At 48.1% G+C, this 26,198-nt stretch overlaps 1 protein-coding gene and 1 pseudogene across 1 annotated transcript; both read right to left on the bottom strand.

The window, feature by feature from the left end:
• Nucleotides 1-3,166: 3,166 nt before the first annotated feature.
• On the bottom strand, nucleotides 3,167-3,272 carry LOC137812117 (small nucleolar RNA R71; annotated as a pseudogene).
• Nucleotides 3,273-25,339: 22,067 nt separating this feature from the next.
• On the bottom strand, nucleotides 25,340-25,762 carry LOC137806679 (classical arabinogalactan protein 9-like). Its single transcript, XM_068606915.1, has one exon. The coding sequence runs from the start codon at nucleotides 25,760-25,762 to the stop codon at nucleotides 25,340-25,342; it is 423 nt and encodes a 140-aa protein (XP_068463016.1).
• Nucleotides 25,763-26,198: the final 436 nt, after the last annotated feature.

Genomic DNA, 26,198 nt, shown 5'->3' with positions numbered 1-26,198 from the left:
CGAGATTACTGTTGCCACCTCATCCTGCTCCTCTTAGCTCAGCAGTCACCCCAGCTTGAAGATCTTACCCCCAATTTGCCTCTCAATCACGTTCTCCACAGGCTCGGGTCGCCTATCTCGAGCGCTCTTTGCGTGAGACTCACTTACGTGGCCTTCTCTTCTAGGCGTCGCCTCAGCGAGCACTTCCTCCGTAGGCGTGGCGTCATCGGATACTTCTTCCATGGTCGAGGCCTCCCCGGATACTTCCTCCATGGGCGAGGCCTCCCCATATGCTCCTTCTAAGGGTGAAGCCTCCCTGGGCGCTTCCTCCGCAGGCATGACCTCGGCAGGCGTCTCCCCCGCGAGTACCGCCTCCTCCAAAGGCTCCACCTCCATAGGCGTATTTGCAATGGGCGGGCATTCCATCACCATAACCACTCCTCTTTTTGTTTTTAGGCTATTCTCATAGCACTTCCGGGCCTCCTCCTGATCTGACTTGATCACGATCACCCGGCCACTAAGATCTGGCAACTTCATCTTCATGTGGAGCGTGGAAGCCACTGCCCTTAGCCTATTCAACGCAGGCCTTCCCAACAAAATGTTGTAGGCTGAATTGGCGTTCACAACTAGGTATCGGATGCTCTCGGTACGTGACGTCGTTCCATCTGTAAACGTCGTCCTCAGTTCCAGGTAGCCACGTACCTCCACTTGGTCCCCTGCGAACCCATACAGACATCCCGTGTATGGCCTCAGCAGATTAGGGGACAACTACAACTTGTTGAATGTGGACCAGAACATGACGTCTGTGGAGCTACCCTGGTCCACGAGGACTCGGTGCACCCTTCTCCCAACGGTGACGACCGAAATGACCACAGGGTCATTATCATCGGGGACGACATCGCGTAGGTCAGCCTTCGTAAACACAAGGTCTGCTTCCCACGGGTCATCCATTCCTTCTCCAGCTACTGAGTTCACCGAGCGCACATACCTCTTGCGTTGAGAGGCGGTGCATCCTCCTCCTAAGAAGCCACCAGAAATGGTGTGCACTTCCCCATGGATCGGCATCTCGTGTGCCTGATCCTCTTCTGGTACCGCCAGGGCCGCGGCCGTAGAAGACCCAGCCAAATAGTCCTTCAGGAACCCACTCTTTACCAACTAGTCCAACTGATGGCCCAGCGCCAAGCAGTTGTTGATGTGATGCCCGAACGCCTGATGGAACTCGCACCACGCGTCCTTGTGAGGTCCCAGCACTTTGTCAGTCTTCGCTGGGGCCCTCAGCCTGTCTGCTATGTTAGGCACGGCGATTAGATCTTTTAAATCCACCACAAAGTTATGCCTTAACAGCCTATTCTCCTCCCTCGCCGGCCTATTCCCCTCCGATCGCCCCCTCGCCTGGGGCCTCCCCGCCTCAGACGGGCGCTTCCTCTCTTGACCCTTCCTTCGGGGGTTGACCAAAGTCAAACATACGATGGGACCCACCAAGGGGCTCCCAGGAGGAAAGTGAGTGTGTTGACTGCTTTGGGCGTCGCCAGAGGTGGGCGTCGCCAAGCTTAAGCGTCTCCCACCTTCAAGGCGTGACTCGTTGTCTTAAAAGCGTGCTTTGGCCCAGATGATGCCACCCCCCGATACCCACGGGTAGGGAAGACCGTGGAGGGGGCAGCATGGTAAGAGGCCACAGTACGGGCGTGGAGGCCTCGAGCCCCGATACCTCAGAACAGTAATAAAGAGAAGAGAAAGGTGGCTTCAAGGACATATTTCCAGTACCAGCAGGGAGTGACCGGACTCGCGAAGTACCCACGCCACCTTTGGAAAACCCCTGGGACAAACACGACCCGGGAGAGGGCTAAGTCCCAGGGATAATCTACGTGCGTGGTACAAGAGGAAGGCTGAGATACTCTCAGGGCGAGTGACTAGAGGCTGGGGCACATGAGTTGGCACCCAGGTAGTCACCCCCTATGCTGGATGCACTTCAAGGAGGGAAGACTTACGCGCTGGGGTTTCCCTAAGTTGGGTTACAGCGTCGTAAGGCCTTCCACGTGGAATTGCACTTAAGTCATAAGTGACACGTGGTAGTAGCACTGAAACCCAAGGTATATAAGCTTACGTTCTAACATTCTTACACACACTCGAGTCATTTGTGAGCTTACACACTATACGCACGAGTGATTGGAGCACCAGAGAGAAGTCTGTTAGAATACAGTTACGCGCCTTCAGAGCACCAGAGAGAAGTCTGTTAGAATACAGTTACGCGCCTTCAGAGCACCATAGTTGCGGTGTTCCGATACGGAGGTGCATAGTGTTTTCTGCCTACTAACTTGAGCGTCAGAGTGCCAACGGCCGCTAGGGCGCCCTTTGCTCTTCTTTGTTTCAGGTACTCCCAACGGTGTAGGGTGAAGATCTGGAATCATGAACGAGGGAGTCTTTGATACGCGAGTCACAGCTACGCACCAACCACAATCTGGTCAACCGGCAGGAACAAGTATGTTATTCTGAAGTTTTTATTTATTTTTGTTTTTTATTTTTTATTTATTCACTTTTTTACTGTTTTATTTTATTTTTGTCTTTAGTTTTAGTTTACGTAAGTTGTTATCTCTATTTTTTCTTCTGAATATTTTTGTTATTTTTTTTCTCTTAGAGTCATTTTAGTGTTTTATTTAATATTTAATATTTTTTTAATTGTTTTATTTATTTTATTTTGAAGATTTGTTTTTATTTTATCTTTAAATTAATTTTATTTTTTTAAAAAAAGAAAAAAATACTCTGTTTTTTTCCACTAGTACTTTTCAGGAAAGTAACATGACAGAAAATCAAGCACCACCTCCTAAGAGGACACTTGGAGATTATGTTAGGTATCAAGGGCCAAGACATTTTTCTAGTATTGCAATACCTGCTACCGCCAAGGCCTTGGAAATAAAACCCGCTTTTCTCACTCTCATCATTACCCATCAATTCAAAGCAATGGATCATGAGGATCCATGTTCACATTTGTCTACATTCTATGAATTGGTGGGAACAATGGGCTTTCAATCAGGTGATCTTGAAAATGTTTATATGCGCTTGTTTTCTTTGTCATTGGTAGGAAAGACTAAGGATTGGCTCAGATCACTTCCAAATTAGAGTCTCACTAATTGAAAGGATGTAGAGGAAAAATTTCTGCAAAGATTTTTTCCAATTTCTCGTTACATCAAACCAAAGTCTGAAATTTCTGTGTTCAGACAAGGAGCAGATGAATCATTCTGTGAGACATAGGAAAGATTTAAAATGATACTTTGAAAATGCCCAAATCATGGGTTTGAAGATATTGTTCAACTGAGCATATTTCTCACCGGTCTCAGATCTGACATAAAGATGCTCCTAGATGCTGCAGCTGGCGGCACAATGATGGCTCTTGATGTAGAACAAGCGACAAGGATTATTGCTGCATTGGCATCAACTGATTATCAATCCCAACATGATAGACAAAATACTCAGAAGGAAGGGTTGTTAGAAGATGCACTCTTGGCTCAAAATAAAATTCTGACACAACAGATTGAGCAACTAACCGCACAAATGGATAAATTGCCCCAACATTTTTATGTTGTTCATTCACCTCAAAGCCAGAGTCAATCAATCAGGTGTGATTTTTGTGGAGGTGATCATCCTAATGGTCACTGTTCTTATCAGAACAATTCTCCTGAAGCTGAGGATCCATCCATGCTTGAAAAAATGAGTAAAGTTGAAGACGCCCTAACAAAGCTTGTGATAATGGAAGAAATATAGCATGGCAACGATTAGGAATATAGAGATCCAGATGGAAAAAGTGGCCAAACAATTTGAAGAAATACAAAGTGGTCAGTTTTCAGTTGACAGCCAAACCAACCCAAAAGAGCATTGCGATAATGTAGTAACTGAAAAAGAAGATGAGACTGAGGAGTTAGAGAGAAGTGAGGAAGAAAAAAGTGAAAATAATGAGAGAGGTGTTCTTGAAAAAGATTTATCATATCCTCATCCTCCTTCAAGAAAAGAGAAGGAAAGAAAATTCTTCGATAAATTGCTCCCTAAAAATTATTTTGCAGGAAATTTGAAGCAAGATTCAACATTTGAAAGATTTCAAAAGAATAGGAGCTATATTGAAGAATGAAATATAGAGCTGGAGGATAGATACAGTGTGATTATTCGAAAAGGCCTGCCTAAAAAATTCAAGGATCCAGGGAGTTTTAACCTTCCCGTGTCTATAGGTGCTTTATTTGTATACAATGCTTTATTGGATTAGGGAGCAAGCGTAAATATAATTCCTTTGGCAATACTGAAGAAAATAGCTGATTTGGAAATTAAACCCACCAAGATGATCTTAAAGTTAGTTGATCAAGTAACCAAGTATCCATATGGTGTGGTTGACGATGTTCTCGTCATGATGGATAAATTCACATTCCCTGTGGATTTTGTTGTGATGGACATGAAAGAAGATGAGGAGGTTCCCTTAATACTTGGAAGACCCTTTATGAAGACCGTTAGAATCATAGTTGATGTTGACAAAGGAGAACTTCAAGTTAGAACTCAAGATGAGGAGGTAACTTTAAATCTTTTTTATGGTCTTAAAAATTTTAATGCAGGGGAAGAATTTGTACAAAAGGATGGAACAAAGGGAGTTTTTCACCTTGAAATAAACAGGCGTCAAGCTAGATGACGTTAAACGAGCGCTTACTGGGAGGCAACCCAATCCACATTTTAGTTTTATGTTGTTACCTTTGTTGATTTTATTTTTCAAAAAAAGTAAAAATTAAATAATATATAAAAAAATCCTATATGCCTCCTAATCATTTTGCAGGTTATGTATTTTTACCTGGGGACAGGTTCTATTATTCAGGGGGCAGATCCATCAAATGAAGCAAGACTGTAGATAAAGATTTTAACAAAAAGTTGTGTACCGCCCAGGTAGTCGGAAGTGATGACGTGGCAGCGAGCTATTATGTAGGCGTGTTAAGCATGGCTCATGGCTGGCAGAAGGGAAGGAAGTCGGGGGGCTCGTGTAGTCGCCAGTCCTTAAATTGGCGTGCTCCAATCTCTAGCATACCTAAACCGGCGGTCACCGGGTTTGAGATGAAATCGCCGGATGCGAACCTAGGCGACCAAGTGATTAGAGATCGTCGAAAGAAGGACATCGCCGAAGGATCAGTGAAGCTTGTTCCAGGCTTTCGAAGCAGAGGATGAAGCCATCAGATAGTCATTCCCTAGCTAGCCAGAGGTTGAGGTCGGGGAACAGCTTACCCGAACATGCACGATGAAGCAAGTGAAGTAGATCATGAAGGCGGTCGGCGAGACCACAGGGAAGGTGTGTATGAAGGCACCCGTACTCGCCACGCAGAAGAGATCACGCTCCAAGGCAGCTATACACCGAGTTACTCCTTGCATGGATAACTTAGTCGAATAAGCCTGAAGAGTAAGAAGTAACGCCCAAGTCAAGGATGCTCCAGATGGTGACACGTGTACAGCTGGATGCGAGCCATGTGTCCAGATGTGTAACTGTCAGGAGAGAGAAAGTGCACAGGTATATAAGAGATTCTAACGAACTTCTGAGGTACGCGCGTTTTAGATTACTTCTTTTACGCTTGCGAGAACTTGAGTACGCTGAGAGAGAATTTTGCACGGTTCCAGAGAGTTATTGAGTTTTCTCTTAGTATTTGGTGGTTCAGTCGCTGACTTGGGCGTCGGAGCGTGATCGGCCGCAGCGGCACCGTTCTGTCTTTTTGCAGGTTCTTGAGGTGAATCAGAGCGAAAGACGGAAGCTAACACGGCGCAGAGTCGATCCAGATCTGACGAGGCAAGGCTTTTGCGTCTTGGTCAACAGGTAGGATCAAGTTGGATGACTTCTTAAGAAGAGAGGATTGAGAAAAAATATGGTTTTATCTTTCTAATTCTCTTTTCTTTTCAGTTATTTGAATTTTGTCTTATTTTATTTATTTTATAGGTTATTTTGTTTTCTGTTTATTTGCTTATTTGTTTAGTTTGTTTTTATTGCTTATTTTGAATAAATTTCTTGTTTTGTTAGTTTGTTAGTTTTAAGTCTTGAATTATCTTTCTTGAATAAAAAAGAGAAAGAGAAACAAAAAAAAATCATGAAAATCATGAAAAGTCAGAAAGGAAATGAGGAAAAAGGTGACATCGAAAGAAAGTGTGAATTAGAAAACATATATGTTCTTTGTAATTGAACTGTAGGGATGTTCTTCTTCTTTAAGATGTGCATTTTGTTATCTAAGAAAAACCAATATTTTTTTTGGAAGCTCAACCTCATTACAACCTTGGAAAAGACCTCAAGATTCATGTTTCTAATATGTTTGTGATTTGAAGATGAAATGAAAAGCAACCGTGATTTGTTATGATTCAATGAAAATAGAAAGAAACACTCACCTGTGAGTATATGATAAGATATTCCTTGATGAATTGTCATTTGTTTGTTTTGATTTGATCCTGGAAGTTGATTGTGTCTATATTTTTCTATATTTGAATTTGGAAGCATCATAAGTTTCTAATTTGATCTGTTGAGCCTCTCCATGGACGATACAGCCCCATTAGACAAGCCTCTCAATGGGTGTAGGCATCGACGCGTAACGGGTATAGTACAACCAAAACAACTGAAGCACGTGAAGTCAAAGGACGAAAGTGAAACCACACAGGCGAAATTCTATATCGCAAAGTCACGAAGGTAATCATGCAAGAACTCAAAGTTGTCACGAAAGTACAGACAATCCAAAGAATTACAAGTTTATCAAAGAAGGTTAAAACAAGTGTAAAGGGGTAAAAGTGGTGATCGAGGGTGGCGGTTCAATCGTCCGTTTCCAGGGGCACGACTTTTCCATCAACAATGTGGTGAGTAGAATTGCAATTGGAAATGTCGATCCCCGGATTCATGCAGACAGCTTGGGCCAGAGCCTCCTGGAATCCCTCCTCGAAAGTGCCCGCCATGTCCTGGATGAGGGTCTTTTTGTCCTTCTCTAGCTCCTCAATGGTGGCATCCCCAGAAGCTACCTGCTTCTCCAAAGCCTCATTCTCCACACGAAGTCGACTGACCTCGACCTGCAGTTTGTCGTAGTCAACCTGGAGAAGGCCCATAGCTTTGGCCTGGGTAGCCCTTTCCCCCTACATCCGCTCCCTTTCGTCAGCCTGCTCACAGCAACGGTCCTTCAAGTCCTTTTGAACTTCCTGGTCAGCTTCGACTAAGTCTTGGAGGCTCGTTATCTGAACTTGGAGGGCGACTTCCCGAGTGTAGAAGTTAGCCTGGAACGCCATCGCCTCCGCCAGTTGTTTTTCAGCCTTTTCCTTGGCTTATTGAGCCTGCTTCAGAGCGTTTTGGTAGGCCTCGTTTTGGCATTCCAGGGTTTTCTTTTCCTCCTCCAGGGCAGCTACCTTTGTTTCCAAGGCCTGGAGGGTTTGAGTCTGCAGAACAACGTTTCTGGCCTGGGCGCGCCATTCAAGGGCCACCGCCAAGAAGGCCCCCAAGTAGAAAGGCATGCCCTCCTTCCTGTCGGAGCCCTCTGGCATTGTTCCGCCACTGAAGCCCCTCATCAGATGCATGATTGGGGGAGGGGTGGCGATAAAATCAGGGGCGGCAGCGACGGAGGCAGGCGAAGCAGAGACCTCTGCCGGTGGTGGAGGTGGAGCAGACTCGGCGCCTTCGCCTACATCTTCTTGGACAGTTGTGGGGGGAAGGGAGGTAGCGCTTGGAGGGTTGTCCCTGAAAGAGTCCTCTCCCTGGGGCGACGCCTCTGGTAGGAGGGGAACCCTGGCAGATTTCCTCCTCTTGAAGGGCGCCACGCCATCCGAGTCTTCATCGTTGGATATGATCTCCAAGACCCATTTCCCTTTGTCGAGGGGAGTTGGGGTCGGCGATGAGGCCACGACCAGAGGAACGGCGGCAATGGGCAGAGGAGAGCCAGGAGTCTGAAGCGCCACAGGGCTATGTGGGGACGGTGAAGATGAGCCTAGTGAGGCTTCGGTAGTAGTCGGTGGTGGCAGAGGCAGGGTTGATGGGGGGTTCAGGTCAGCAGCGGGGGCGGAAGAGGCGCCCGCTTTGGCAGCACGGGCGTCCTTTATCGCCTTCGCCAGCATCATCCTTTTGGAAGCGCCCATCACTGATCCTACATTCAGATAAGCCAAGCAGCAAAAGTCAAAACCAAAGCAATTATGCAAAATCACAAAACGCGTAGAAACGAGAGACACAAATCGCATGGTACAATGGAAGACAGGTGAAAGAGGCCAGAGGAACAAACAGCTGGTAGTAAGGTACAGATAATGCAAGATGATAAGGGGAGGGTCTCCATACCAAAGTATGTAGTCAGGGCGTGAGCGTTGTATTCGCTCGCGATGAGCTTCAATGCATCAAAGACGATCCCCAGGCCAGCCAAGGCCTTGCACACCTCCCTGTCAGCAGGGGATAACTCATCTAGGGTTTTGGCCCTGAGCAGTTTAGGGTGCTCCGTCCAGTATAAGGGAAAGTCGTCTAAGGCCGTGGGGTCGTGCTTGGCGCTGCACACCCTAAAGAATTTCCCTTTCCAGTTCTTATAGGATTCTGGAAGAGGGAGAGGATGATCCTGCCCGCGATGCCGGAGAAGCTCACCCAAAAGCTTTTCCCCTGTTTCTTCACTTCGAAGAAATGCAAGAAAACATCCACGGAAGGAAGGATGCCCAGGTGCCCGCAGAGAATTTGGAAGCCCCTTACGAATGCCCAGCTGTTGCGATGGAGCTGGGCGGTGGCTGTGTTAATTTCAATAAGGAGTTCCCTCTCAAAGGGTGTGAAGGGGAGGTGCACCCCAACGCGTTTAAACACCGTCTGGTACATAAAGAAGAAGGGACTCCCCTTTCTCGGTCTGTCATCCACACACAGGTTCCCCCGGTCGGCCAGGACGAACGGAGATGTGCGCGTCGTGAGTGCGGCAGAAGGCATTAAAGTTATACAAGTGGGGGTCCCCGCGGTGATTCTCCAGGTCCTGAAAGGATGTCAGGCTGGTGCACTCGTTCAAAAGCTCGTCGGGGGCCCAGGTATAGAAAGCTTTATAATTGGACTTGGGGGTCTTGGGAGGAGAACCAGACTTAGCGTTCGGGCGCGTCATGGTGTGAATAAATAGCTGGAGAAAGAAGAAAGGAAAAAAGGTTTTAACAAAGCGAAGCCAAGACAGAAAAGGGGGTAAAACCCCAGGAAATACTACCCACGCGAGAAGACCCAGAAAGAAGGAGAAGGGAACAGAGAAGAACGGAGGAGCGGAAGAACACAGTAATGTGTAAACATAAACAGTCCCAGGCAGTTCAATATACAGTGATGCAATGCGACGAAGAAGAACAGTCGTGAAGACGCAAAAATCATACCTTTGATGTCGAAGTGGGGGAGGAAGGAAAGCACGAAGGAGAGAGCAAAGGTTGCAGAGAGAGGCTTGAAGGCGATGAACAGTGCGGAGATGCAGAGAGAATGGATGTAACAGTGGTGTGAGCACGGGGTTTGGGGTAACTTAAACGTTACACTTGCAACCCAAGAGGCGCTAATCAGGAGCCGTTTGATCGTGTCGCGTGTCAAAGGATTAAGCGCCCAAGAGAAGCGCAAGGGACCCCAGAGGCTGGCCGTGCGATGAGCCACGTGGCGCGCGATTAAGCGTGGCCCAAAAGGCGTTTCTCCCCGCTTCAGAGGATGTCCAATCAACCATTAAGAGTGCCCCTATGGTTCAGAGAGTGTCACGTCAATAATTCGAGAATTGTTGAGTCAGCAGGGAATGACACGTCATCAGGGTGACACGTGGACGGCGTGGGCGAGCCCTTAGTCTTTGCGCTGAAGACAAGTCTTCGGCTTAAGACTGGGGGGCTTGTGTACCGTCCCGTATCCGGGCGTTGACAAAGTCAAGGTCAAAGTCAACTCCTAGAGTCAAAGTCAACACAAGGCGTCGCCTAGGTGGAGAGACGCCAAGTTCCAGCGTCGGCAAGAGGAAGCGTCGCCAAGGCAAGGCGTCGCCTAGGTGAAGGCGTCGCCCAACCAGGGCGTCGCCAAGATCAAATATCACAAAAGCAAGGTGACCACAGCGCCACTCCCCGACACCCATGGGTAGGAAAGACCATGGAGGGGGCGACGCCGTGAGAAGGCCTCAGACCCTTGATAACCAGGGGATTGTGATAAAGAGAAGGAAAAGGTGGCTTCAAGGCCATAGTAATAGCACCAGTATAGGGCAGCCTGACTCGTGAAGTACCCCTGCCGCCTCAGAGACGCCTTTGGGACAGATACGACTCAAGGGGAGGGTCACGCCCAGGGTAGCCAGGTGCAGGGTACGAGAGGAAGGCAGATACGCTCTCAAAGTGAGTGACTAGATGATTGGGGGCATGAGTTGGCACCCAAAAAGTCACCCCTTGCGCAGTAGCACTCCCAAGCAGGAGGACTCACACGTAGAAACGTCCCCAGATGGGCAGAAGCGTCCCCAGATGGGGTCACGGCGCTGTGAGGCCCTCCACATGTACGACAGCCAGGTCAAAATAGAAACACCATTCAGTCAGGTACCAGGTAATTAAAGTCATTCAATGTAGTTTCTGTTTCGAGCGTTTAAAGTACTATAAAGGCTCCCAAGCGTTTCAACGTCTTAAATGCGCTACGTTTTCTAATTAGACGCGTTAATTAAGTGCGTTACGTTTTATGATTAAAAGCGCTTTAAGGCGCTTTAAATGCTTGGGTAGTTTAAATAGCGCGGGGAATGTTGGAAACAGGGTTGGAACTTTTGGCAAATTTCCCAGAAACTCTCTAGTTGCTTGCTCGAGCCTTGAGGTTACGCACAAGGGACTAGGGAACGATTTTTGCTAGGAGGAGAAATATACACTATACACAGTTTCCTTTATTGCCACCTTCAGAGTGCCACACGCGGTGCTCCGATACGGAGGTGCATAGTTTTGGTGTTTCTTGCTGGCTGACTTGAGCGTCGGAGTGCAAACGGCCGCTAGGGCGCCCTTTTGTGCTTCTTCTTTGCAGGAATCCACAGGTAACCAGTGGGAAGGAGTCCCTAGCTGACGGTTGAGGTCGCGCACGAAGACGTCCCAGGTCAACCGGACGGAACACCTAGTGTGCCAGATTGAGAGGAAAACACCATAGAGTGAATTGTAACCCAATTGGGATAATGGAAGGTGCTAGAAGTATGCGTGGCTAATTCTACCCTTTGGGGATTGAGAGTAATCTGCTCAAACTCTTATGTATTGAGGTGATATTTTATATATTAATATTCAGTTTTTGATTGATTATTGGTATTGTGGTTTTACTTTTAATTTTCCGTGACAACTTGAGAATCTTAAATCTGACCGGGAGGTATTTTTAGGGTTCGGACCTAAACAACAATACTTAACATATTTGAGTGCTAGGAATAGACTTGAACTCTTAATTGTTATTAAACGTCTGAGCTTCGTTCTAAGTTGCTCTTATAATTATGCGAGGGATCGATACTTAGGGAACATTTTTAAGGATTTTATATGCGAGGAATCGATATAAATGATTTTTATACGGGCATCAATTTCAATTAAAGAACTTAATATTGACATGCTAATCAAAATACATGAGAGTGAGAGAGATGAAACCTAATCCCTATTTTTCCAATTGAAACAACTAATTCTTTGTCTATTTTCTGATTGATCATCACCAACACAACTACTTTCAATACATTTTAATTGTTTTGTTCTATATATATTTAGCGATTATTGTACTTGATAATTCACTGTTCCTTGTGGGATCGATATTCGTCCTTAGGGACAATTATTACTTCTGAAAAAGCGGTGCACTTGCCGTAAAAAGTCATCAATGACTCAGAGATTGGGTGCATGTGTTGGCGTCCAAGCAGTCATCCCGCGCCAGTTGCACTTCGGCAGGGCAGTCTTACACACTGGATGACCCTAAGTCTGGGTGTTAGTGTCGCTAAGACACGCCTACAGAATGCTTAAGTCACAGTTAAACAGAGGGGCAGAAACACTGAAAGGTATATAAGGGTAACAACAAACATAATCAGGTACATTTGACACATTTGACAAAACACTTTACGCTTTCTTTAGTGCAAGTTACGCCTTTCTGAGAGAGAAACACAGAGAGAGAGAGAGAACACACAGTGATCTAAGAGTTAGACTTTGGTGTTCATTGCCCAAGAAACTGACTTGACCGTCGAAGTGCAAACGGCCGCGAGGGCGCCCTTTGTCTCTTTCTTTTAAGTGTTTCCATCGGAGGAGCGAGGGCTCTTGGACGCGAAATTAACAGACACGCACGAAGACGCTTTGGTCAACCAGTGGGAACAAAAAGAAAAGCCATATTAATAGCTCTCAATTTGTTTCCCCTTTTGGCAAGCCTCGCACACATGTTCCTTCTCAAACTTGAGTTTGGGTAAGCCAATAACAAGATCATTTGAAATCAGTTTATTTAAGTGATTCATATGTATATGACCAAACCTTTTATGCCAAAGCCAAGATTTCTCATGCTTTGTTAATAGACAACCAATAGATGTAGAGTTAGAAATATCAAGTAAGTAGACATTGTTTGATCTCTTACCAACAAGTAGAACTTCTTTTAAGTAGGCAGTCGAATTTCACATGGGTTACTTCTGAATGTGACTTGGTAGCCTTTGTCACAGAGTTGGCTTATGCTGAGAAGGTTATGTTTGAGCCCTTCTCCATAGAGAACATCATGGATTAGAAAGCTATTTTCATTACCTATGGTACCTTTACCAATGATCTTGCCTTTGTTCTTGTCTCCACAAGTCACATGCCCTTCCGGTTTAAGAGTGATGCTAACAAACTTTGATGTATCTCTAGTCATGTGCTTGGACCAACCACTGTCCAAGTACCATAGATGTTGTTTCCTCACCAAGGAATCCTGCAAAATTCAAAATCAAGTGGCATGATCTGGTCCCCTAACAAATTTGGGTCCAAAAATGTTAATCTGATTGTAAGGAACCTTATGATTCTTGGGAACCCACTTTAGGATACCTTTAGGAACATAAAACTTTCGAATTTTACAAAATCTGACAGAGTGACCCTTTCTCATGCAGTAGAAACAACAAACAACTAGTTGTTTTGACCTTTTAATCGGTTGATTTTTTGTGATGGTTGAAAAATGTTTTGAACACCCACTGTTTTTGCTTGGTGGGTTAAAACCCAAACTAGATTTTCCAAAAACACACTTTTGAGATGCTAAAACATTCTCAAGATTTGATTTACCTTTTAAAATTGTGTCAACTGTTTTCACAAGATACAAAACTTTCTTTAGAAGAGATTCACAATTTTTGCAAATATTAGAATCACACTAGCAAAAGGAGTTTTGATAAATCATTTCTAGATTTTCAAAATCAGCATTTGAATTGTTCAAATCTTTTTCCAAACTTTGATTCTCTCTTTCAACAAGTTGTTTTCACTTTTCAACCAAGTATTTCAAAGGGTTAATCTATTAGCTTATTCATGAGTCTCTTGGAAAGCCTCAAGAAGTTGGTAATAACCATCACATTTTTATTGTAGGAAGATGTACTTACATGGTTTGATGCAGATTCTTCTCTTGCCATAAGACAGACATCCATCTTGAAATCTAAAGAAGATGATCCAAGAGAGGGTTCATCCTTGTCCAACCAAGCACTTTTTGAGTTCTTGTGAATTCTCTCAAGAGTATCCCACATTTCTTTAGCTAAGATACACTTTGAAACTCTTAGCTACACAATCCAGATGATCTCTTTTTTTTAGATGAGGCAAAATTATTTTCAGGCAGATGTATGAAACCATTGTTTGTAATAACATTCTAGATTTTCTATCTAATGAGTCAACAAAGAATTTCATTCTTATACACCAAAGCTGATAATTTTCTCCACAAAACAAAGGTGGTTTATTTAAAGAGGCACCATCCCCAAAGGAAAACTTGCTAGCCATTAAAATAGTTTTTAGAAAAACAGAACTTGAATATTTTTCAAGAACCTAGCTCCGATACCAATTGTTGGAATTAATGGTTTAAACAAGAGGGGATGAGTTGTTTACCAAAATATTATCGAAAAGATTGAACAAGAATGAAGCTTTATCAACAATCACAAACTAAGCAATCAAGGAAGCCAATCAAACAATGTAAAAGAAACTGTTTGTAGAATTTCAATCGGTTGAAACTTCGTTTTAACCGGTTGTTTATGGCAGCAGCTAAAGCATAATTAAAACAAACAGTTTATAAGGAGTGAGAAAGAGAGAGAGAGATTACTCAACCAATTTAAATTGGTTCACTCAACCTTGAGCTACATCCAGTTCCCATAATAACCACTGGGTTTCACTAGTAACTAATCACAGATTACAACTCACACAAACACAAAGAGGTGATCTTGATACCACAAGAACCACTCACCCTCTTTGCTATACACACCCTTAGTCAGAACACCCTTTAACTTTACAGGATTTTACACACTTTACAAGTTTATAAAAGAACAAATACAAGAATCATGAACGGATTAGATTACACATCTGCATCGCTTGACATAGTTCCATATCCATGCGCTTCTGCAAAAGACTCAACTCCCACATCACAAATCATGTCCTCCAATTGATCATCATCGACATCATCATGTACTGCATCATCCGTTGTGGACCCCACATATTCTTCAGTTACAGGAACACATGGTAAATTTAACAATTCACCATGCCATGTCGAAGAAACCCATCACACAGGTGCTCCCTCATTATCTTAACATCCTGTATCCTTCCATTCAAATAGTTAACGCATGAACACTTGATCTTTGTTCCATCATGACCACTATTAGTCGCATTACGTTGCGCAAATTGTATAAATTCTTCTACTTCTCTTTCATACTCTTCACTTATGCGAACATAATTAATCCAATTTCGATCCATTATATTCTGGAATAGTCATTCCGGTGTTTTCTAATCATGGTTCTATCTAACGTGTTGTCGAGGGTCGAACACCCCCGGACTCAATACCAGCACATATCAATTATCGGAGGTCGAACACCTTCGGACTCAATACAAACACGATAATTCTATTTTAAACTAACCACTAACATAATATAAATACAAATTACAATAAATACTAAATAATATAACTTTTAAAAAATAAAAATTATAATACATAAAAAAAAATTCATAACATTAAAAAAAATCAAAAATTTAAAACACCACCAACCTTGTGTGTGAAGGCAACGTTGGTGATGAGTGGCACAGAAGTGCCAGCAACGGTGGCGGCAGCAGACGCGCCGGCAAACGCGGAAGCAGCGACGGAGCAAACCAAAAATCACATAAGAACCGACGAAGGCAATGAAATAGTACTTCGAGCATTGCAAGAAACCAAACAAAGTAAGAAAAATGAAAAAAAAAATTATATATCATTGGTGAAGAAGAAAGAAAGCTCGAACAAATTTACAAAGGCACGAATACAAAATGAATAAAGGTGTAGAAGAAGAGATGAACACGAAGCTCAAACACGAGCACGAACAGTGAAAATAAGAAAGCGTAAGTGGTGCACTTTAGAAATTGAACCGTCTCGTATCCGGGCGTTGACTAAGTCAAGGTCAAAGTCAACGCAGGGCGTCGCCTAGGTTGAGAGACGCCAAGTGCCAGCATCGCCAAGAGGAAGCGTCGCCAAGGCAAGGCGTCGCCTAGGTGAAGGCGTCGCCCAACCAGGGCGTCGCCAAAATCAAATATCATTAAGTCAAGGCAATCACGGTGCGGCTCCCCGATACCCATGGGTAGGAAAGATCATGGAGGGGGCGATGCCCTGGGAAGGCCCCAAACCCTGTATAACCAGGGAACAGCAATAAAGAGGAGAGAAAGGTGGCTTCAAGGCCATAGTAACAGCACCAGTATAGGGCAGCCTGACTTGGGAAGTACCCCTGCCGCCCCAGAGACGCCTTTGGGACAGATACGACTCAAGAGGAAGGTCACGCCCAGGGTAGCCGGGTGCAGGGTACGAGAGGAAGGCAGATACGCTCTCAAAGTATGTGACTAGATGATTGGGGGCATGAGTTGGCACCCAAAAAGTCACCCCTAGCGCAGTAGCACTCCCAAGCAGGAGGACTCACACGTAGAAACGTCCCCAGATGGGCAGAAACGCCCCCAGATGGGGTCACGGCATCGTGAGGCCCTCCACGTGTACGACAGCCATGTCAGAATAGAAACACCCTTTAGTCAGGTGCCAGGTAATTAAAGTCATTTAATACAGTTTCCGTTTCGAGCATTCAGGTACTATAATGGCTCCCAAGTGTTTCAACGTCTTAAATGCGCTACGTTTTCTAATTAGATATGATGATTGAGTGCGTTACATTTGTAATTAAAGGCGCTTTAAGGCGCTTTTAATGCTTGGGTAGTTTAAATAGCGCTGAGAATGTTGGAAACAGGGTTCGAACTTTTGGCAAATTTACCAGAGAACTCTCTAGTTGCTTGCTCGTGCTTGAGGTTACGGACAAGGGACTGGGGAAGGATCTTTGCCTGAGGGAGAAAACATACACACAACACACAGTTCTTTATACCACCTTCAGAGTACCATACGCGGTGCTCAGATACGGAGGTGCCCAGTTTTGGTGTTTCTTGCTGGCTGACTTGAGCGTCGGAGGGCAAACGGCGGCTAGGGCGCCCCTTTTGTCCTCTTTTTGCAGGAATCCACAGGTAACCAGTGGGAAGGAGTCCCTAGCTGACGGTTGAGGTCGCGCACGAAGACGTCCCGGTCAACCGGACGGAACATTTGGCGCCCACTGTGGGGCCGATATAAAACATCAGTCCCATCACAAATTTGAGAAAATCTACCAAGTTACAGTAACGTTGAAGGAGGTTGGAGTGACAATGGCCCCCACCAGACGAGGTACAGCACGCGCAGCCCCAGCAGAACTATCCATGCAACAGGTCCTGGAGATAATGAGGGGGCTGCAGCAGGATATGGCTGAGTCGAAGCTGGAAAAGGAACGCATGCAGGCGGATCTCGACGCCTCGCATGAGAGGAATGACGAGCTCCACCGTGTGAATGAGTAGTTGCGCCAGGGCCTGAGAAATAATCGGGCGCAACATGGACATGACGAGATGGAGAACCATTCCCCACCAAGGGAATTTTCTACTCCCTTCTCGCAGGAGATTCTAGATGCAGCGATCCCGAACACATTTGCGGGGCCCAAGGTGATCTTCACCGGGATGGAGGACCCAGAGACGCACCTTGCTGCATTTCACACACAGATGGTCCTGGTAAGCGGTTCTGACGCTGCCAAGTGCAAGCTCTTTATGAGCACCCTGACTGGGATGGCTATGGACTGGTTCATCAGCCTCCCGGATGGCCATATCACATCTTTCCGCCAATTGTCGTGATTGTTCAGGGAACAATACTTGCCAAACAAAGCCCCGTCGCCGGTCTCCTACGATTTGTTCGATGTGAAGCAGTATCAGGGGGAGACCCTGAAGGAGTACATTAATCGCTTCGGGGCCCAGGTTGTGAAGGTTAGCACGACAGAGGAGCCTATGATCGTGTACGCATTCGTGAAAGGCGTATGCCCCGGTCCTTTTGGAGAGTCTATCATTCGCAACCGCCCCAGGACTTTTGCTGAGTTACGGCGTCGGGCGGTAGAACATATAGCTTCCGAAGGGGAGGTGTGCGTGAAACGCACCAGCGTCGTACCCTCACGCCCGAGGGGACCGGCGCGAGCTCAACCCGTCAGGGTCAATGAGACCACGACGGGAAGGAAAAAGCCAGAGGCGAGACGCCCCTACGAGGCTAGAAAGCCCCAGCCCCGGGGTCCAGCGGGGGGCGATCGCCCGACCAGAGAAAGAGCGAGACCGGCGAGGTACAACTTCGTGGTTGAGCTGAAGGATTTGATCGCCGTGCCTAACATAGCTGAGAGGTTGAGGCGACCGGCGAAGACCGACAAGGTGTTAGGGCCTCGCAAAGACTCTTGGTGCGAATTCCACGAGGCTTTCGGGCACCACATTGATAACTGCCTGTTGTTGGGCTACCAGCTAGATGAGCTGGTGAGGACTGGGTTTTTGAAGGATTATGTCGCGGAGCCCACGACGACCACCACCTTGTCGCCGCCGCAGGCGGAAGAACCAGCACACGAGATGCCTGTGCTTGGCGAGGTCCACACCATTGCTGGAGGTTTTTCCGGCGGGTCCCACAGCCTCCCAGCGGAAGAAATACGCGAGGGGGGTCAATTCAATCGAAGAGAGACTCTCGAGGGAGCCGTGGGAGTCGGATCTCGTGTTCACAAGAGGAGACCTCCGGGATGTGGTACCCCACGACAACGACCCCATTGTCATCTCAGTCGTCACAGCCGGGAGGAAGGTGCACAGAGTGCTTGTCGACCAAGGAAGTTCGGCAGACGTCATGTTTCTGTCGACCTTTAATAAGTTACGGTTGTCCCCCGATCTGTTGAGTCCCTACACGGGGTGCCTGTATGGGTTTGGGGATAACCAGGTGGAAGTCCGGGGATACCTGGAGTTGAGGACTACGTTCACGGACGGAGAGGCCTCCCGTACCGAAAGCATCCGGTACCTGGTCGTGAACGCCAACTCCGCCTACAATATTTTGCTGGGCAGGCCGGCGTTAAACCGTTTGAACGCGGTGTCCTCCACACGCCACATGAAGATGAAGCTGCCAGACCTCAGTGGTAAGGTGATAGTCATTAGGTCAGACCAGGAGGAGGCGAGGAAATGCTATGAGAACAGCCTGAAAACAAAGAGAAACATTTTCATGGTATATGAACGTCCGCCATGCGCGGACACGACGATGATTGAGGCGACGCCCGCGGGGTCGACACCTATTGAGGCCATACTGGCGAGGGCGACGTCCGAAGCAGACGCACCCATGGAGGAAGGTCCTAGCGACGTGGCGGCCGTGCAAAAGGCGGCGCCCGTCGAGGATGAGAGCAGAGAACAGCCAGCCACCAACGCTGTAGAAAGGGAGATTGGTGGCAAGACATTCAAGTTAGGGAGTTCGCTGAGCCCAGAAGAACAGGAAGGGGTGGCAGAAGTGATTTCGCGCCACCTGGATGCCTTCGCATGGTCCGCCTCGGATATGCCCGGCATCGATCTCGATTTCCTGTGCCACCACCTCAGCATGGACGCCACGGTCCGCCCCGTGCGCCAGAGAAGGAGAAAGTTCAATGAGGAGCGACAGCAGGTGGTGAAGGACGAAACGCAGAAGCTGTTCAACGCTGGCCACATCAGGGAGATTCAATACCCTGAGTGGCTTGCCAACGTCGTCTTGGTGAAAAAGGCGAATGGAAAATGGAGGATGTGGAGGCGTCGCAGGATAGGGCGCAGCATATGACGGATCTGGAGGAGTTGTTCGTCACAATATCCAAGTACCGCCTCAAGTTAAACCCTGAAAAGTGTGTTTTCGGGGTAGAGGCCGGTAAGTTCTTGGGTTTTATGCTCACAGAAAGGGGGATAGAGGCGAACCCCGACAAATGCGCGGCGATTATCGCCATGCGAAGCCCGACGTCGGTAAAGGAGGTGCAACAGCTGACAAGGCGGATGGCGGCGCTCTTAAGGTTTGTTTCTGCCGGCGGAGAGAAGGGGCATCCATATTTCCAGTGCCTCAAGAGAAACAGTCGCTTTGCGTGGACTGATGAGTGCGAAGCGGCTTTCATTAAGCTAAAGGAGTACCTAGCAACGCCACCGGTCCTCTGCAAACCGATAACGGGCGTGCCCCTCCGTTTGTATTTTACCGTAACGGAGCGGGCTATCAGTTCTGTGTTGGTCCAGGAGCAGGGCCAGAGTCAAAAGCCCATCTATTTTGTAAGCAAGGTTTTACAAGGAGCTGAGACGAGATACCAAGCGCTGGAGAAGGCGGCGCTAGCGGTAGTGTTCTCTGCCAGGAGGCTCCGTCATTACTTCCACAGCTTTACGGTGGTGGTGATGACGAACCTCCCTATACAGAAGGTGTTGCAGAAGCCTGATGTGGCGGGAAGAATGGTGCGTTGGGCGGTGGAACTGTCAGAATTCGACATCCAGTATGAGCCCAGAGGATCCATCAAAGGGCAGATGTACGCAGATTTTATAGCGGAACTTTCGCCCGGAGGTGAGCAAGAGGTGGAAGTGGGCTCGCAGTGGCTGCTCTCGGTTGACGGTTCTTCCAACCAACAAGGGAGCGAAGCGGGAATAGTCTTGGAGGGACCCGACGGCATACTGATTGAGCAGGCCCTGCGTTTCGCCTTCAAGGCGAGTAACAATCAGGCGGAGTATGAAGCCCTAATAGCCGGAATGCTCCTGGCCAAGGAGATGGGCGCCCAAAACCTCCTGGTGAAAAGTGACTCCCAGCTAATTACGGGGCAGGTGTCGGGTGAGTTCCAGGCGAAGGACCCACAGATGGCGGCGTACCTGAAATACGTCCAGTTGTTAAAGGGAGCATTTAACGCTCTTGAGCTGATACATGTCCCGAGGGAGCAGAATGCCAGAGCTGACCTGCTTGCAAAGCTGGCCAGTTCAAGCAAGGGGGGTAGACAAAGGAAAGTGATCCAAGAGACTCTCAAAGCTCCACGTAGATTCGTGGAAGACAACAGAGTGGATGTCCTCCAGGTTTATACAACAAGGGGAAGGCCGAGGAGTCATTGCTCTTTGACCCAAGATACGCAGAGGGCGCCCCGCATCAGCACGTACGCGGATGTGCCCGAAGAAGAGCAGATGCAGGTATGCGTTTTGACCCAGGGAGACACCTGGATGACGCCCTACAAGCGATACCTGGCGGATGGGGCTCTCCCAGTAGAGCCTGAAGAGGGTAAAAAGGTTAAAAGAAACGCCGCAAGGTACACCCTGGTGGATGGGGTGTTGTTCAGGCACGGTTTCACTCACCCTATCCTAACATGCATAAGTGGCGACGAGTGCACCAGGATAATGGCAGAGCTACACGAAGGCATCTGCGGGAGCCACGTAGGGGGAAGGTCCCTAGCCTCCAAAGTAATACGCGCAGGTTTCTTCTGGCCAACAGTGAATGAAGACTGCGCACGACACGCCCGGCGGTGCAGACAATGCCAAAAGCACGCCGACTGGCATAAGGGGCCGCCAGAAGAGTTGCGATCCATATACAGCCCGTGGCCTTTCCATACATGGGGAATCGATATCCTGGGCCCGTTTCCACTGGCCATCAGGCAGATGAAGTATTTGATCGTCGCCATCGAATACTTCACCAAATGGATAGAGGCAGAGCCCGTAGCACAAATCACTGCGCACAAGGTACAACATTTTGTGTGGAAGAACATTGTGTGCCGTTTTGGCGTACCTAGGCGGCTGATATCCGACAACGAGACCCAGTTCGCCAGTCAACAGTTGAGAAACCTATGTGCTGAGGTAGGCATTAAGCAGGTGTTTGCATCAGTTGAACACCCCCAGACTAATGGGCAGGTAGAATCAGCAAACAGAGTTTTGCTGAGAGGAGTAAAGAGAAGGCTGGAAAAGGCCAAAGGAGCATGGGCGGAGGAGGTGCCAAGGATCGTGTGGGCATACCACACCACGCCCCAATCTTCCACCATGGAGACACCTTTTAGCCTGGTGTATGGGTCGGATGCGATGATCCCAGTTGAGATTCACGAAAGTTCACCACGTTTCCAAAACTTCGTGGCGGAAGAATCCAACGAAGAAAGGCGGGTGAACCTGGACCTACTGGACGAAGCCAGGGAGGAAGCAAGGATAAAGGCTGACGCAATGAAGAGAAGAGTAGAGCGACACTACAGCTCTAAGGTAAAGCCGCGACAGTTCCATGTGGGCAACCTAGTTATGAGGAAGGCTCATCCATACGAGCTGGAGAATAAGCTGTCTCCCAAGTGGACCGGACCCTTCAGGATCACCGAGGCTAAGGGTAACGGGTCGTATAACCTAGAGACCTTGGATGGGGGTCCCATCCCGCGCAGCTGGAATGCAGCCAACTTAAAATTTTATTTTAGTTGATTTATGTAAGCAGCCATGTAACAGTTTACTTGAAGGGGACACTCTTTTTCCCTCTTGGGGTTTTTTAATGAGGTCACCCAAATAAAAGGGAAACCAGTTTGAGAAAAAGAAGTGCCTTGGTTTTTATCCTTTATCTTTCTCCGTTTGAAGTAATGTGAGGCGTCGCCAAAAAAGAAGATGTCGCCTAGGCGAAGGCGTCGCCTAGGTGAAGGCGTCGCCAGGAAAGAAGGCGTCGCCTAGGGAAAAGGCGTCGCCTAGGTGAAGGCGTCGCCTGGATGAAGGCAGGCGCCGTTGGAAGAACAGAACGAAAGAAAAGCGCGCGGTATGCGAAACATATGCAAAGTAAAGTGGCGTTGCAAAAAATCAAGTATGATATAGAAAAGTTGTTGTTACAAGCAATGTTCGATACAATGGGAGTAGCACAAATGGAGCAAACACTACAGATCATGCAAAAACACGAACAAGCCATTTCTCAGTGGCCATCGGAATCAGCACTGGAGGAAGGCGAAACCCCATTCCTAGCCCGCAGAGCTCGAGTAAGTCGTGTCCTCCTCTCTTGGTTTATTTTCGAGCCTGCACCACGGGAGATAAATGTGTCAGAGACACCATGAAGCAAGACAGACACGTTTAAAAAGCAACAAATGCCGAAGTTTCTAGGGCAGCGACTCTTACATATGTACTTTCCGAGAGTTCCAGCGTTGAACTCCAAACTGATCAAAGTGGCAGAGTCAAAACCTCCCGCCTCAGCAAGAATCCGGCAAGCTATTTGATCACTTGGAGCCAGCTTCTTGAAGGGTTTGGTTTTGAGGGCCCTCGTCTCTCTCACGCAGTACAGCGGAAACCCATCCAGAGCGTCGGGAACAAGGTCAGTACGGCAGATCTTGAAGAACCGGCCTTTCCACTCGGTGAACGAGCTTTGGAAGGGTGTGAGGAGAACCCTCCCGGGAACGTTACTGAGAGTTACCCAGAGGTTGTGCCTCTGCCTCTTCACCTCAAAGAAGTGAAGAAAGAGGTCAACCGAGGGCGCACAACCCAGAAACCCGAAGAGGATATCGAAGGCTTTGACAAAGGCCCAGCTGTTGGGGTATAACTGGGCCGGAGCGATATTGATCTCCGTCAGCAGTTCCTTCTCGAACCAGGAGAAGGGTAGGCGCACTCCGATGGTCTTGAAAACCACCTGGTAAAGGTAAAAGAAGGGGACCCCTTCATTGGCCCGTTCGTCTCCACATACTGGCTCCCCTAGAGTGCAAGGGAGCACAGCAATGTCGTCGTCGTGCCTCCTCGCGAAAGCACGGTGATTATAGGAGCATGAATCCCCTTTGTGTTCCCTTATGGCCCTGGTGGAGAGTAAGCAGGAGCATTCGTCAAGAAGCTCCCTCGAAGCCCAAGGATACAAGTCCTTGGGGTTAACCCTGGGGGGAGTAGAGCGAGAAGACATTCTTGAACAGAATCAGGGAGGTTTGAAGTTTTGGCAAGGGTAAAACGCTGGTGGGAACGAACACTGGAAGAATGCTTCGCGAGAGAAGAAAGGGTGCAAGAAGAAAGGGTGCAAGAAAAGAGAGTGTAAGTAGGTTACGAAGAGTGCAGAAATGATGAGAATGGTTCCAGAGTTTGAAGAGTTAAATAAAGCAGTTAGAGCGCCAAACGAAGCAAGTATTGCAGTGAGGGCATTAAACAATGCGAATGGATGCACCGCACAATCGAGCCACGTGGCGGAAGATGAAAGGATGACCTTAGCACCGCTGGTTAAACTCAGAGAACGTCGTATCAACAGAATATCCAGTGGTACGATGCGCCGTCGAAAGTGGGTCAGGGGCACAGCAGGAGTCAGGACTCAGTGGAATGACCGAATGTCCCATCAACCATACAAGAAGCGCCACGTGGATCAAGTCGAATGACGGAACGTCCCATCAGCCATACAAGAAGCGCCACGTGGATGGCACGGACAAAACCTTGAGCTCTTCGCTGTCATCAAGCGTCGACCAAGGCAAGGATCAAAGTCAATGTCGAAGTAAAGATAACGCCCAAGGCGTCGCCCAGAGGGACGTGAAGGGCGACGCCAGCGTGAGACGTCGCGGGCGTCGCCAACCCAAATATCAGCAGGGTCGCCTCCCTGATACCCACAGGTAGGAAAGACTGTGGAGGGAGACGAAATTGAAGGGGGTAGAGTTAGTTGCTGGCGTCACCTCCCCGATACCCACGGGTAGGAAAGACTGTGGAGGGAGATAAGACCGCCAAACACCAGCGAATCGCTGGCAGGGTGTTCCCCGATACCTATGGGAAGGAAAGACCATAGAGGGAACGACCCCCCCCCTAGAGCACTCGACGTTTTAGACACCCGGGGACGATACGGCGTTGCTGTAGCAGGCCTCTCCTTAGGCGTGGGCGCCGGGTGCTAAGGATCAAAGAAAGAACCGTTTCGGTGTTAGAGACACCCCGTGGACGATACGACGTCACTAGGTGAGCCTCTCCATGGGCGTGAGGGTTGGCACGTGACCTTTCCCGGGCGTACAAGGCCGTCCAACGAAGTGAAAGAAACGGGCAAAACGCAAATAAAATAACCGAAGCGCACGAAGGCAAAGAATGAGAGTAAGAGCGCACAGGGAGGATTCTATATCGCGAAGGCACAAAAGCAATCATACGAACACCCAGATTTGTAACAAGAGTACAGATGGTTCAAAGAATTACAAGTTTAACAGAGAGAGTCAAAAGCAAAGGTAAAGTATAAAGGAATTAAGCTTGAAGGTAAAGGTGGCGGGTGAGAGACAGCGGTTCAGTCATCCAAGTCCATGGGCACGACCTTCCCGTCGACGACATGGTGTGTGGGGTCGCAGTTTGAAATATTGATGCCAGGGTTCTCGCAGGACGCCTAGGTCAGAGCCTCTTGGAAGCCCTCTTCAAACGCCCCCGCCATCTCCCCAGTCAGTTCTTGGACCTCTCCCTCTAGTTCCGTAATCCTAGAGTCCTTGGATGTCAGTTGCTTCTCCAGAAATTCCTTCTCCACGCGGAGCTTGTTAGCCTCGGCTTGGAGAAGGCTCAAAGCTTCAACCTTCGCAGCCAAGGCGTCCTCTCTCTCACCTAGCTTCTGCCTCCAAGCAGCATCCAGCTCTTCAAGTTTTCTTCGCTGCACTTCGGATGTAAGAGCCGCCTCCTGGAGGCCAATGTTCTGGATTTGGTAGGAGGTGAGCTGGGCTAGTTGAGCGGCATGCGCCTGTTCCAGTTCTCGCGCGTACGCCTCAGCTCCCTCCCTGCCCTCATGGGCCAGTTTTAGCAGAGATTGGGAAGCTTCCTCCTTGAGTCCCCAGTTCTGTTTCTCCTCCTTCAACGCCCCCACCTCTTGTCTCAGCTTGCGAAGGGCCTCTCTCCCTTTGATAGCATTTCGAGCTTGAGTGCGCCACTTGATTGCCACCGCCAGGAATGCCCCCATATAATAAGGCATGCCTCCCCCCTTTTGAGGATCAGTCGGCGACATTCCTTCGGTGAAGCTCTACGTCAACTCCCTATGAATGGGGCGAGGAATCCGGGGTTTGCGAGAAGTCGAGCCAGGGACTGATACAGGAGGGGCGGAGCCCGAGGCCTCAGCTGCGTCACGATGCGGCAACGGCGAAGGCGGGGGAACCAAGTCAATCCTTTCCTCTCGTTCCTCGTGGGCTGGTGGAGGTGGCGGTGATGTGGCACTAGGAGGATCGTCCCTGAGAGAGTTCCCATCACCGGGGGGCGCGGCGGGTGAGGCAGGGGTCGACGCCATGGCTAATGGAACCGCGGCAATAGGAGGAGGAGAAGCAGACGGTGGAGGAGTCGGCAGGGAAGCGACGGTGGGCACGTTAGAGGCGACGGCGTCCCCACCCTCTTTAGTAGATTTTGCCTTCTTCAAAAATTTGGCAAGAGCAAGCCGCCTCGAGGAAGTCATCACTGAACCTGCAGCAGCGAAAAATAGTAGAGTAAAGGTTAGTTCAGATAAAGCAGAAGGGAAATTCTATGGCTAGACACACGCAGATAACCACAACAGCTAATGCATTATAAACAATTAAGGGCAGATACCAAAGTAGGTAGAAAGCCCATGGGCGTTGAATTCGTTCGCGATGAGTTTGGCGGTATCGAAGACTACCCCAGTCCCGCCAAGGCTTTGCACACGTCCCGGTCGGAGGGGGTAAGCTCATCCAAAGCCAGGGCCTTCATGGTTATGGGCTTATCCGTCCAGTATAGGGGAAAGCCCTCTAGGATGGTAGGATCGCGCTTGGTCGCACGTACTTTGAAGAATTTCCCTTTCCATCCTTTGAACGAATTTTGGAAGAGCGTAAGGATGATGCGCCCGGCGATGCCAGAAAAGCTCATCCATAGGCTCT

This window comes from Phaseolus vulgaris, chromosome 11 (genome assembly GCF_000499845.2).
Source record: "Phaseolus vulgaris cultivar G19833 chromosome 11, P. vulgaris v2.0, whole genome shotgun sequence".
Taxonomy (NCBI): domain Eukaryota; kingdom Viridiplantae; phylum Streptophyta; class Magnoliopsida; order Fabales; family Fabaceae; genus Phaseolus; species Phaseolus vulgaris.
Note: the sequence above shows the minus strand (reverse complement) of the source record. Positions and strands in the feature narration are given on the sequence as shown.